At 52.5% G+C, this 13,979-nt stretch overlaps 1 protein-coding gene across 1 annotated transcript in view; it reads left to right on the forward strand.

Moving 5' to 3' along the window:
* Positions 1–13,979, forward strand: part of KIAA1522 (KIAA1522 ortholog) — a 47,980-nt gene that overhangs the window by 33,023 nt on the left and 978 nt on the right. The window contains exons 5-7 of the mRNA XM_029619092.1: positions 8,762–8,879; positions 9,711–9,824; positions 10,144–13,626. Of these exons, the coding sequence (XP_029474952.1) occupies positions 8,762–8,879; positions 9,711–9,824; positions 10,144–13,626 (3,715 nt within the window). The remainder of the gene's footprint in view (positions 1–8,761; positions 8,880–9,710; positions 9,825–10,143; positions 13,627–13,979) is intronic.

The following is a 13,979-nucleotide window of genomic DNA, read 5'->3' on the forward strand; positions in this document are numbered from 1 at the left end:
GAAGTCCTATCTTTTCGGATCGGGTGATTCACTTTGTCTCGTGGCTTGGCTTTTGAGAGGAGATACAAGATTGAAAGGGTATTCAGATTCAGTTGTTGCTATGCTGCTTCAGGTGCAGAAGCTGGCTACCTCTCTGGCATATGTCAGAGTGTGAAGAGTATTTGAGTCCTGGTGTGTAGAACAGGAACTAGATCGATTGCGAGTGGTTATGCCACAGATTTTGGCCTTTTTTGCAATAGGGCTGATGAAGTGTCTTGCCTATAATTCACTGCGAGTACAGGTGGTGGCCTTGAGATCCCTCCGAGGGAGGGTGCAAGACAAGCCATTTGGCATCTCATCTGGATGTTATACAATTTCTAAAGGGAGCCAAGCTTTCGAGACCTCCAGTCCGTAGGGTCTGTCCTTCCTTGAATCTTAACTTGGTATTGAGCAGTCTTTGTGGTTCTCCATTTGAGCAGTTGTGGAAGGCGTCATTGAAGGCCCTCACGCTGAAGACAGTCTTTTTGGTGGCGATTTGTTCGGCCGTAAGGATTTCAGAGCTTCGGGCTTTATCCTGTAGAGAGCCATTTCTGAGGATCTCAGAGGATGGTGTGTCTCTGCATAGGGTCCCCTCTTTTTTGCTGAAGGTTGACTCTTCGTTCCGAAGGTTGTCTCTTCGTTCCAGATGGTAGAGCTTCTGGCATTTCTAAAATTTTCTGGGGAGGAGGAACATGCGAGGGAACTTCACTTATCGGACGTGCAGTGGACTCTGATGCATTATCTTAAGGTCACGAACAGTTTCCGATCAGATCATCTGTTTGTCTTGTTTGGAAGGGCAAAGAAAGGTACCAAGGCAACTAAATCTAGGATTGCACATTGGTTAAAGGAGACTATGGATATGATAGAGCTCTTTAAAATTACAAGAGGTCTAGAATGGATGATGTAAATCAGTTATTTATACATTCGGATAATAGAAGGACTAGGGGGAACTCCATGAAGTTAGCAAGTAGCACATTTAAAACTAATCAAAGAAAATTCATTCACTTAACGCACAGTTAAGCTCTGGAATTTGTTGCCAGAGAATGTGGTTCGTGCAGTTAGTGTAGCTGTGTTTAAAAAAGGATTGGATAAGTTCTAGGAGGAGAAGTCCATTACCTGCTATTAAGTTCACTTAGAGAATAGCCACTGCCATTAGCAATGGTTACATGGAATAGACTTAGTTTTTGGGTACTTGCCAGGTTCTTATGGCCTGGATTGGCCACTGTTGGAAACAGGATGCTGGGCTTGATGGACCCTTGGTCTGACCCAGTATGGCATGTTCTTAGGCCAAAAATATAGTCATAAGAACATATCTATGTAAGGGTCAGAAGGTCCCGGAGGGATGCGGGCACATTAGAGTAGGGCGCAAGCACCCTTGGGGACCGAATGTCAGTTGGTGACACCACAGGATATTTGTAGGGCGACACGTGGTCGTCTTTTCACACTTTCACCAGATGTACAGGCGCTGGAGGAGGCAAGTTTTGATGAGTGGGTCTTTTGGGTTCGTACCCCCAGTTTAGGGGTGCTTGGGTACATCCCACTTGCCTGGACTGATCTGGGGTAAGAACATGAAAGAAAAATTGGTTTTGGCTGCTACTTTTCATTCCTGGAATACCCCAGATCAGCCCATCCCCTTGTTTCTGAAAGACAGTATTGTTTTTGAATGTTAAGAGTAGGATTTAATTTTTGTATATAGTGTGTGTCTCCTTTGGGCTGATAAATATAAGCTCGAGTGCCACCTGCAGTCCCTCCGTATTGACTTGTACCCAGGCCATGTAGATATATATATACATGGCCTTTCAAGGTGAACGTGCAATACCAGGTTGGAAACCCCTGAACTGGAGCCCACCCCTCCAACAGGATACAGAAAAAAGACATAGTTAAATATATCATATACATGGCTTGGTACAGGTCAAAACTGAGGGACTGCAGGTGGCAAAAACGTTTAGTTCTCTGCCTCCATCTGCTGGTAGGGATGCAAAACCCACTTGTCTGGACTGATCTGTGGTATTCCAGGAATGAAAATTAGCAGGTAAGACCCAAATTTTCCTTTAATTTGTATGTACATTTCTGTTTTTACTATTCCCGCCCTGAATGCTGGGAGAGGGGGAAGAGGTCTGTTAAATAATGGATAAAATACAAGTGAAATCATTTAAAATTCGGAAGTTGATTGAAGCCCTCTTATTCCATCTTTTTTTCCATTTCCATATGAAAAAAAATAAAATCGATAGTCAATACAGAACTCAGAATGTCTGAGCAGAAGAAACAATAACAAACTGAACGTTTTAAATCGGCATCCGAGCTAAGCCTCAGAGCTGAGCTGCTGCAGATACTGTAAAAAGCTCCTTCTCCATAGCCCAAGTAATAATGGAGGTATTTTGGATGCCGTAACTTGGCCACATTAGCATAGAAATCCCACAACTGGATTGGCAGGGTGGGGGTTGTGAACTGGAGGTATTTGTGGGGTTGGCAGGCTGTATTTTCTTTAGTTTGCAGTTTGATTGTGCAGGTGATTTTGTAATGGAGAAATTACTTACCTGATAATTTTGTTTTCCTGGCGTGTAGCAGATGGACTCAGGACCCATGGGTATAGTGTGCTCCTGATAGCAGTTGGAGATGGATCAGATTTCAATCTGACGTCAGCCCCTAGTACATATACCCCCTGCAGGAAGAGCAGTTCTTCAGTATTCTCCTCGAAAAGCAATTGTGGATATATGTGTGATTGACTAATTTCATTAACTTGGTTAACTTTGATTAACTTGATATGGTTGAATTGGTTATAGCTGGAGACCACCAGTGCACTCAACCGAGAAACATCGACACCCGGTAGGTATGGGTGTCCTAATTAGAGGGAAGCTTGGCTTACCCGTGTTTGTCTTGCTCTTGGGGATTGTCCCCTGAGGTTTCCGTGTTTGTCGGCAGCCGTGGGCGAGATGCTGAGTCCATCTGTCTACACTAAGGAAAACGAAATTATCAGGTAAGTAATTTCTCCATTTCCTAGCGTGTAGCAGATGGACTCAGGACCAATGGGATGTATAAAAGCTACTCCCGAACCGGGTGGGAGGCTGCCCGTGGCCCACTTAGTACTGCCCTTGCGAATGCTGTCTCCTCCCGAGCCTGAACATCCAGGCGGTAGAACCTAGAGAAGGTGTGAATGGAGGACCACGTCGCCGCCCGACAGATCTCGGCGGGTGACAGCATCTAGTGGAATGGGCCTTGACTTGTAGAGGTGGCGGCTTGCCTGCCTCTACATAGGCTGCCTTGATTACTTCTTTGATCCAGCGGGCTATGGTTGCCAGTGAGGCCGCTTCCCCTTGTTTCTTCCCGCTGTGAAGGACGAATAGGTGGTCCATCTTCCATAAGGATTCCGACCTTTCCAGGTATCGGACTAGGAGTCTGCCGACATTGAGATGGCAAAGGCGACGAGATTCTTCTGAGTCCTTATGCTCGTCTGACAATGGCAGCGAGATGGTTTGGTTAAAATGGAAGTGAGAAACCACTTTTGAGAGGAAGGAGGGGACCGTGCGTAGCTATATGGATCCCGGTGTGAACCTGAGGAACGGTTCTCGACAGGACAGTGCTTGAAGCTTGGAGATGCGATGGGCCGAACAGACTGCCACTAGAAATGCAGTTTTCAGTGTTAGTGATCGGAGGGACAGACCACGGGTGGGTCTGAAGGAGGCTCCTGCTAGGAAGTCTAGCACTAGATTGAGATTCCATAACGGTACCAGCCACTTCAGGGATGGTTGGAACTGTTTGACCCCTTTCAGGAAGTGGGAGACATCAGGGTGAGAGGCTAGGCTGCCGCCCTCCACCTTGGCTCTGCAGCAGACCAACGCGGCCACCTGCACCTTGATGGAGTTGAGAGATAACCCATTCTGTCGGCCATTCTGTAGGAATTCCAGGATCGTGGGAATTTTGACTGTCAGCGGGAGGATGTCGCGGTCTTCACACCAGGCTTCAAATATTCTCCATATTCGTATGTAGGTTAGAGATGTGGAAAACTTGCATGCTTGGAGCAGAATGTCAATCACCGCCCCCGAGTATCCGCTCTTCTTCAGGCGTGTCCTCTCAATGGCCAGACCGTAAGAGAGAATCGAGTTGGGTCTTCATGGAGGATTGGGCCTTGTTGGAGCAGATCCCAGTGTGGAGGTAGAAGGAGAGGGCTCCCTGTCAGTAGTCGTCGCATGTCTGCGTACCACGGTCTTCTTGGCCAGTCCGGGGCCACTAGAAGTACTAGACCGGGTTGCCAGGAGGTCCATGGCTGGGGTTCCCCAGCGGTTTACTATCAACTGGAAGGCTGTGGCTGACAGCCTCCATTCCCCTGGGTCTAGACGTTCTCTGCTGAGGTAATCCACAGTGACGTCTTTTCCCACGATGTGGGCGGCTGAGATCTCCTCTTGTAGGTTTGATTCCACCCACGTCATTAGGGGTCTATGTCCAGGGACACCTGTTGGCTTCTGATTCCTCCCTGGCGGTTGATGTAGGCAACTGTTGTGGCGTTGTCCGAGATGATTCTGACCGATTCACCCCGGAGTCTGTGACTGAAGCATAGGCAGGCTAGCCTGACTGCTCGTGCTTCCAGTCGGTTGATGTTCCATCCCGACTCTTCCTTGTCTCATTGCCCCTGGGCGGTAAGTTCCTGGCAGTGGGCTCCCCACCCTCGTAGGCTCGCGTCCGAGGTGAGCAGGATCCAGGTCGGCGGGAATAGCCTTACTCCCTTGCTCAGATGGTCTTCTTGTATCCACCATTGTAGCTGGGTTCGAACTTCTTCCGGGAGCTGGAGGCGAATGGAGTAGTTTTGGGACATCGGATTCCATCGTGACAGAAGGGAACGCTGTAGGGATCGCATGTGAGCTCTTGCCCATGGAACCACTTCCAGTGTGGATGTCATGAGACCGAGGACTTGGAGGTAGTCCCACACCTTGGGGCGAAGGCTGCTTAACAGGTTTCGCAATTGGTTCATTGGTTTTGTTCTCCTTGGAGGAGTCAGAATGATCTTGTCTTTTCTGGTGTCGAACCAGACTCCCAGGTATTCCAGAGATTGGGAGGGCTGCAGACAGCTCTTGTTTGTGTTGATCACCCACCCGAGGTTCTCCAGTAGAGTTTTGACTCTGGTGGTCGCCTGATAACTTTCCTCTAGGGATTTTTGCCCTGATCAGCCAATCATCCAGATATGGGTGTACGAGGATTCCTTCCTTCCTCAGTGTTGCCACCAATACAACCATGATTTTGGTGAACGTTCGGGGTGCTGTGGCTAGCCCGAAGGGTAGTGCCCGGAACTGGTAGTGGTGGTCCAGGATCGCAAAGCGTAAGAAACGCTGATGCTCGTGATGGACCGGGATGTGCAGGTAGGCTTCTGACAGATCCAGGGATGTGAGAAATTCTCCCGGCTGTATCACCCTTATGACCGAGCGTAGGATTTCCATGCGGAAGCGAGGTACCCTCAGGTGGCGGTTGACGGACTTGAGGTCCAGGATGGACCGGAACGTACCCTCTTTCTTGGGAACGATAAAATAGATGGAATAGTGCCCCGTATTTTCTTGTTGTGTGGGCAATGGCGTTATGGCCTTTAAGTCGAGCAATTTGGTCAGTGTGGTTTCCACTGTCATCCTCTTGAAAGGGTTGTGGCAGGGAGATTTCACAAATTTGTCCAGAGGAATGTTGTGGAAGTCCAGGTAATATCCCTCTCGAATGATGGTTAGGACCCACTTGTCCGAAGTTCTCTCGACCCATCTTTGGTAGAATCGGGCAAGCCTGCCCCCATGGCTTCTTCCTGTGGATGGGTTGGCTGATCTTCATCGCGGGGTGTGGCTGGGGCTTGGACCAGCGCCGGCTCCCCTTTTATTGTGTTTGTACCGAAAGGACTGGCCCCTGCCTGCGGGGCGAGTTGCTTGATATGTACTTTGGTACGGTTTGAAGCGCTGTGATCCCATGCCCTTAGATGTTTGGGGGGGGAGGGGCGCTGGCTTCTCTTGTTATTGTCCTCCGGTAGCCGCGGTACTGGGGATTTGCCCCATTTGTCGGCTAACTTCTTCAGTTCGCTTCCGAACAGGAGGGATCCCTTAAAAGGCATTCTCGTGAGTCTCGTCTTGGACGTCGCGTTGGCTGATGAGCTTCGGAGCCAGAGTTGTCTTCTGGCTGCCACAACGGACGAGACGCCTCTGGCTGCGGTGCGCACCAGGTCGGAGGTCGCATCCGTGAGGAATGATACTGCTGGTTCTAGTGCTTTGATGGGTGTGGTGGCGTTCCTGGTCTTTGATATGCAGGCGCGTGTCACCATGGCACAGCAGGCTGCGATCTGTAGTGACATGGCTGAAACGTCGAATGACTGTTTGAGGATGGATTCGAGACATCTGTCCTGGGCATCCTAGAGTGCCGCTCCTCCCTCGACTGGGATGGTAGTGCGCTTTGAGACCGCACAGACCATGGCATCCACTTTGGGGAATGACAGGAGGTCTTTGGCGTCGTGGTCCAGGGGGTATAGGGCTGCCAGGGTCCGTTCCCCCCTTGAACGTGGCCTCCGGTGCCTCCCATTCCAGGTCAATCAGCTGCTGAACGGCCAGCAGCAAAGGGAAAGGGTGGGAGGCCTGACGGAGTTCCTCGAGGAGGGGGTTCGTCTTCAGTTCCCCTGTGGCACTGGTGCCTGGGATAGCGAGCTCTTTCAGGCTGTGAGCCATGAGGTCTGATAGTTCGTCCTTGGCGAAGAAACGCCTCATGGTTCGGTAAGGGTCCGTTCCTGGAGGGATTTTCCCTTCCTCCAGGGAGTCTTGATCCTCGTCTGAGGTGTCCGTGTCCCCTATGTTGGGGCTTTGAGGCGGGAGGGGCACTTCTCTGGGTTTAGAGGGTCCCGGGATGTTCGGGTCCTCTGGGACAGGCTGTGGCTGTGTCATTGGGGGCGCCGGTTGCATGTGGACAAAGGTTTGTAGGCCTTTGAAGAATTCTATCCAGGAGAAAGATGCTGGGTCTAAATTGGGAGGCGCCGCGTCCCCGGGGAGCCCCGTTTGAGGGAGGCTTCCACCGGGGGTAGCCAGATCCGGTGTACTGTTGGTGGATCCGGATCCCAGTGCCATCTGGAGAGGACCTTGGCCTGGGTCACCCAGAGCCTCCTCGCACTGTAGACACAGGGCCGTGGCCTCTTTGTGCTGCAAAGCTCTGATGTGGCAGGCTGGGCAGAGGCCCTGAGCTTCTTGTCTGGTGGTGCCATGGTTTGTGTGCGCAGAAAAAACTCCCGTTTGTGCCTTCAAGCGTTCGCCGGGAGGCTGAGTTATGCGCTCCGGGTGTGCCAAAGTTGGTGAGTAGGTCGGATGCGCACTCAATAAGATGCACGCGTCGCTGTGCACATGGGGTTTTCTTATGCGCACAGCACAGTTGAGCGTGTGGCTTTGCGCCTGGCGCCCTTGTGCACGTGCAAGTGATTTTGTGCGCACGGCTCGTCTCTGTGCGCACAGATTGACTCGGCGGACAGGGTGGCCATCAAGTGAAAATGGTAATGGCGACCACCTCGGAGGGTCTCCACGTGGTAGGACCCTCGTATCGGACTGGGGTCTAGCCCGGATAGGGCTGATCAACCCGGTAGCACTGACACCAGCTGGCGATCTGTGTGGCTATTCGAGCCTCGGACACCGGAGACTTTTAAGAAGTTTTCTACCTTATCTTGTCTCGGCGTTTCCCGGTTTCGTTCCAGGCAGTCTCAGGCTGCGGGGGGAGAGGGAAGTACCTTCACCACCGTACTCGAAGTTGCACCCACTGCCTCTCAGCCGCACCCGTTGCTGGGAGCTAAGCCCACACCGGGAGCCAGCTGCAGGACCAAGACCTACCTCTGAGGGATCTCTGAAATCTCCTCAGGAATCTCGACTGGGGGAGGGACCCGTAGGTATCACCGCAGGAGATATCTACCCGCCCCACCGCAGGAGATACCTACCCGCCCCACCGCAGGAGATACCTACCCGCCCCACTAGAGCAAATCTCAAAGGCACCCTACAAGTCCCACCCCTCAAGAAGGCCCGACTCACAGCCACAAGGGACCGTGCTCTCTCAATTGCTGGCCCAACTCACTGGAATGCCCTACGCACAAACCTCCGCCTGGAGCCCTGCCATACTAAATTCAGGAAAATGCTAAAGGCTTGGCTTTTCCACCAGGCATTTCCAGACTAACTCCACGAACCTCTCTCACCCGCTTCTCTGTTACCTTTGACTCGCTCCAAGGAATTTGCATCATGTAAATATGTTACTCCTCGAGTTACTGTTACTTCTCTAGTTCAATTTTCAGGCTCCCCCTAGAGCCTCCTGCCCTCAAGTTTCTATCTGTTGTCCCTCTCCCACCCCTGTTCATTGTATTTTCCACCTACTGTTGAGATGTAAACCGATATGATGTGCAGTCTAATGTCGGGATAGAAAAGCTGTTAAATAAAATAAAGGTAAGTTTTCTTCTTTGTTTTGGATTTCTTTGGTTAGAATACTCTAACACTGTGAGAGCGCACAGAGAGTCCCTAACTGCTCTGGAGACGGAAAATACTGAAGAGCTGCACTTCCTGCAGGGGTATATGTACTAGGGCTGACGTCAGATTGAAATCTGATCCATCTCCAACTGCTATCAGGAGCACACTATACCCATTGGTCCTGAGTCCACCTGCTACATGCTAGGAAATGCTGCTTTTATTGTATTATACTGGGTATAAACCTTTTAAACCTCATTTTCAGGGATTTAAACAAACAGTAACCTACTTTTCTCTGTCCACAGTCCTCCGATATGCTTTCCGCAGACAGCGTCTGCTTCCGTAGCAGATCCCAGTCCTACACCACAGATACTGCCTCAGAGGATGCACTCTCAGTCCGATCAGAAATGATCCAGCGTGTAGGTAAGTAGAGAACAGGAGAGGAGAGTTTCTCAGCAGGAGGGAGGGAGCGAGGCATTGCTTACTGCGCTTAGCTTTGCTCCCCAGGCACCCCACACTGTCAGTGGCACGAGTGGCTTGAGCCGTGAAGCTTGTAGGATGTTCCCTCTCCGCCACGTGTTCACGACCTGCCTAGATTCTCTTGGAAACATTCACTACAGCTTATGTGAGTAAGGAGCCCGTGTACTTTTCAAACTTGCGTGCACAGAAAGAGGAGGTGCAAATTCTCTATGCACATGTGGCTAACTTTCCTGAAAGCACCGCTAAATGGTGCCGTGCAGTGACAGTGGACCGCGCACCCTGTGCCGTGCAGTGACAGTGGACCGCGCACCCTGTGCCGTGCAGTGACAGTGGACCGCGCACCCTGTGCCGTGCAGTGACAGTGGACCGCGCACCCTGTGCCGTGCAGTGACAGTGGACCGCGCACCCTGTGCCGTGCAGTGACAGTGGACCGCGCACCCTGTGCCGTGCAGTGACAGTGGACCGCGCACCCTGTGCCGTGCAGTGACAGTGGACCGCGCACCCTGTGCCGTGCAGTGACAGTGGACTGCGCACCCTGCCGTGCAGTGACAGTGGACCGCGCACCCTGTGCCGTGCAGTGACAGTGGACCGCGCACCCTGTGCCGGGCAACGTGCAAACCCTTAGCGCTAGCCGGCTTGACCTTTTTATTCTCGCCCTCTGTCTCCTGTAACTTATTATGGGCAGTGAGCTGCCTGATGCTGATGGGGAACTCTCTGGTATTTCCTCCCAGGCAGGGAGGTAGGGTTACATTTCATGATTTGGATTTAATGCAGGCTCCACCTTCAGACCTCACGATGCTGCGAAACCTTCAGCAAAGCTAGGGAAGAAGAGGAAGGAGAGGAGGACAACGGTGGTTGGAATCCCTCAGCACATTCAGAAGGAGCTGGGTAAGGAGAGGGGATATTGGTTATGGGGGAATGGGCTGAGCTGGCAATAGGGGAGAGCAGCCAGCAAGGGGGGGGGGGGGGGGAGTGGGCAGACGAGATTTGGGGATAGTGAGTGGAGCCCTGCTGGTAATATGGATCCGGCGGGATATCTTCTGCATCTAGAGCCGTGGTTCCCAGACTGGCCCCGGGTGGGTTTAGAGATCTGCAATAAATATGCAGGAGAGATTTGCATGCACCGCCTCCACAGCATGGGGGTCCTCCAGGACAGGTCTTGAGATGCACTGCTCTGTCCAATACCTGTGCACTTCCTTAATTCCAGGTTTACCCAAGAATTCGAGTTCTCACCGGAAGGTTATGGATGTGTTTTCAGGAGAAGAGGGACTGCAGGATGACTTGCCTTACGGGGAGGGAACATCCAAGCCAGCCCTTCTGCAGAATGGGAAGGAGGAGCTGAATTCACAAGTGATTTACATTCCAACCATTGATGGGAACGTGCACTCATGTGGGGCGTCCGAGGTCAGGGGTGCACATGTTTCTCTTCAGAGCCTGGAGCTCAGCTCATACAGAAGAGACATGGACTCGGATGGTGCACTCCAGCGACACATTGATAAGGTGTACTATGACGACACATTCCTGGACAGAAAAATCACTGCAAAGCTATCTCCACTGACACGGCCAAAATCTCTGGCAGTGCCTGGGATGACCACAACCACTGGCCAGAGCGAGCTAATGAGTCCTGTGATGTCGATCTCTCCTCAGGGCACATACATGTCCAAGATCATTCCCAATGCCATCCTGCCACCACTGGTAGATGTCATTGCTCTGAGTAGGAACAGTGTTAGGACACTGAGTCGCTGTACCCTGTCCACAGCAAGTCCTGCTTCACTGCGTCACTACTGCAGCCAGCACCATTCCTCTTCCAGTGAGAACTGGAGTCACTCCCAGTCCACCGAAACCATTGTGTCCAATAGTTCCACCATCTCCTCCCAGGGAGGATCTGGGGCTGTCCAAAAAAGGGACAAGGATAGTGGGGCTGCTGAACCCCCAACAGAGCAGGTGCCCATCTCCAGTTCTGCAAACTGTAGAACGAATGGTAGCGCTGCCCCGGGCACTCTGGGACTTCCAATGGTGCCTTCTGAGGTGGGAGGAAGGGCCTCTCCTGCCTACAGTGTCAGCAGCAGCACAATGGACAGCTCCGATACGATAAGCATCACCAGCGACAGGTCCTCTATACGCAGCGTCTCCTTGCGTAAATCCAAGAAGCCTCCAGCTCCACCCCGCAGGAGCTACTCGCTGCAGCAGCAGAAGGAGCTGGGCTTGCCTCCCCGGCCAGAGAAGAAGCACAAGGCGAATACTGGTGGTGACCCATGGGTGCGACGGCTGGAGAACCAAAGTTCTGGAGAGGGAGAGGAGATTTTTTTGCCAGCCTCACTCCATGAAAGAAGCCAGGTGCCTTCTGCAAATATCTGTGCTTTGGCTGTTTCTGAGCGTCCTACCAGCCCTGGCTCTGGTCGTCTCATGCAAGAAAATAACAGAATGGTGAAGGATCAGCCGCTTTCCTCCGGTGTTGCATCAAGACGGAAAGAGAACTCTCCAGGCAGGTCTGAGCGCACTTTGTCGCCCTCCAGTGGCTACTCCAGCCAAAGTGGTACTCCTACTCTTCCAACCAAAGGACTGATCAACTACCCTTCCTCTCCAATCAATAGGAGGCCGCAACCAATAAAGCCAGAGAGGTTAGGGTCTGTAAGGTCGACTGCTGTTTCTGTGTCCTCCTCTCTGACATCCTTATCTTCCTCTACCTCAGATTCAGTTCCCCAGGAAGTCACATCTCATGTGCTAAGCAGCTCCCCAGTTAGTGCAGCTCCAGTTTCTGTAGGAGGCACCTCTACAAGCATTCATCAAAGGTTTGTCATTCCTCCCCATCCCAAGGTTCCTGCTCCTCTTTTTCCTCCTCCTTCCAAACCCCCCAGTAAAATTCCTGCTCCTCTCCTTGGTGCAGGTCTCGTCTCTGCTGCTCCTGCTCCTCTCCTTGGTGCAGGTCTCGTCTCTGCTGCTCCTGCTCCTTCTCCTCTCCTTGCTGCAGGTCTCGTCTCTGCTGCTCCTGCTCCTCTCCTTGCTGCAGGTCTCGTCTCTGCTGCTCCTGCTCCTCTCCTTGGTGCAGGTCTCGTCTCTGCTGCTCCTGCTCCTTCTCCTCTCCTTGCTGCAGGTCTCGTCTCTGCTGCTCCTGCTCCTCTCCTTGCTGCAGGTCTCGTCTCTGCTGCTCCTGCTCCTGCTCCTCTCCTTGGTGCAGGTCTCGTCTCTGCTGCTCCTGCTCCTTCTCCTCTCCTTGCTGCAGGTCTCGTCTCTGCTGCTCCTGCTCCTCCAACCCCCATTTTGCCTGCATCTATTAGCAAAGCTGGTGAGGGGCCTCCTGTCCTTATAAGGGGCAATAACTCCCCTCCTCCATCACCCCCACCCTCTTACCATCCCCCACCCCCACCTGTAAGGAATACAGATTCCCCTTCCGATGTCTCATTCCCTTCTTCGGAGGTTCTCGGTTGTACATCAGATGCTCTGTGGCCACCGCCACCACCGCCAGCTCCGTGTGAAGCAGACCTGTCCATGGCCAACTTCCCTCCCCCAGAAGATGTGTCCTTCTCCACGCTTCCCCCACTGCAATCAGAATCCTCCATTGTACCTAAGGATACTGCAGGGGCAGCGCCCTTCCAGGCCGTGGCATCGTCCTGTTCAGCCGCAGAGCAGAGCACTGGCTCATCCTTAGCTTTTTCAGCTAAAGTGTCATCCAAAATCCAGCAGCAGAGACCCTCAAACGCTTCATCCATCCAAGCTGAAATGGGACAGGCGGTGCAGGCAAAGTTGTTTCTGGCTCCTGCTTCCAGCCCCAACTCTATCAGCGCAGGAGGTCTTCCCAGTGCGACAGTGGTACCAGGCGTTGCCTCTGCTATCCCAGCACCTTCCCTCACTGCTGCCTCCCCAGCTACCCTTCAGCACCAGCCAAGCTTTCATGAGAGAGTAAGCATCCCTGGCACAGACCCTAAGCTGGAGGCTGTAGCACAAAACAAAAGCAGCCCTGTGCCCAAGGAAGATGCCAGCCTGCCCCTGGTCACCCCCTCACTGCTGCAGATGGTGCGCTTGCGCTCTGTGCAAAGGGATGCCAACAAGACGCTGATAGACCACCACCCACATCTAGCAAATGGAGACAGGAATCTGGGTAATTTTGCCCCTCAGAAACCCATCCGGAAGTCACTGTCTCTAAGGTCGCCGCCTCCTGCTGAAGACACAGTGCCTTCCACCCCACGTCACGAGGCATCCACCCTCTCTCCTAAGGCCTCCCAGGCCACCCTACCTTCTAGCTCTGAGGCTAAAGATGGTCAGTTGTCCCCTATTCGTAAATCCCCGGCCTCCACAGCCAGCTTTATCTTTGCCAAGAGCCCAAAAAAGATTGTTATTGAGCCTTCCTCGTCCCCCGAAGCCCAAGCAGACCTGAAGAAGAACTTGGTAGCTGAGCTGATATCTTATTCTGGCCCTCGGACTGTGCAGACCTCAGCTGCTGCTGGCAAACCACAAGTGCAGAAAAAGCCCAGCAAAATCCCACCCCCTATAGCACGGAAACCTTCGCAGGGGAAGGCCTCTTCTCCTTCTAGTCCACAGCCACAGACCAACTACTTTGTGCCTGATGCTAAAGCCAAATGTTCATCGCAGGAAGACGCCAGGACTCGCCAGGGCCTCTCTGAACTCGCAGACTCTCTGGCCGAGAATGGCAGAGGCCAGGAGCCCCTTCCCCTGAATCCTCCTGCACAAGGTAAGACCAATAAAATCCAACTCGGGGAGGGAGAGGGAGAGGTTAATGCTGCCCCAGCTTCTGCTGGGGCCTTTTTCCAGATGTTCAGGCTCTTTGGCTGTGGTCGATGCACGATTCCAGCCTGGCTGCTGGGGGCAGAGGAGGGATTAATAAGCGCCTTGGAATAGATGAGGCCATCCTTCTGTACAGCGTCTGGGGTGAGGAATGTGACTCTGTGTACGTTGCTTGCCTGGATATGAGGTGATCCAGTGTTTTTCATGCTTTCTCTGCACCAGTTACATCAGGGCTCGTGGTGAAGTGGCTCCAGGACGCTGCTCTGTGCTGCAACTTAAGATGATGCACAGGCAGGAGTT

Source organism: Rhinatrema bivittatum, chromosome 11 (assembly GCF_901001135.1).
Source record: "Rhinatrema bivittatum chromosome 11, aRhiBiv1.1, whole genome shotgun sequence".
In the NCBI taxonomy this organism is placed as follows: domain Eukaryota; kingdom Metazoa; phylum Chordata; class Amphibia; order Gymnophiona; family Rhinatrematidae; genus Rhinatrema; species Rhinatrema bivittatum.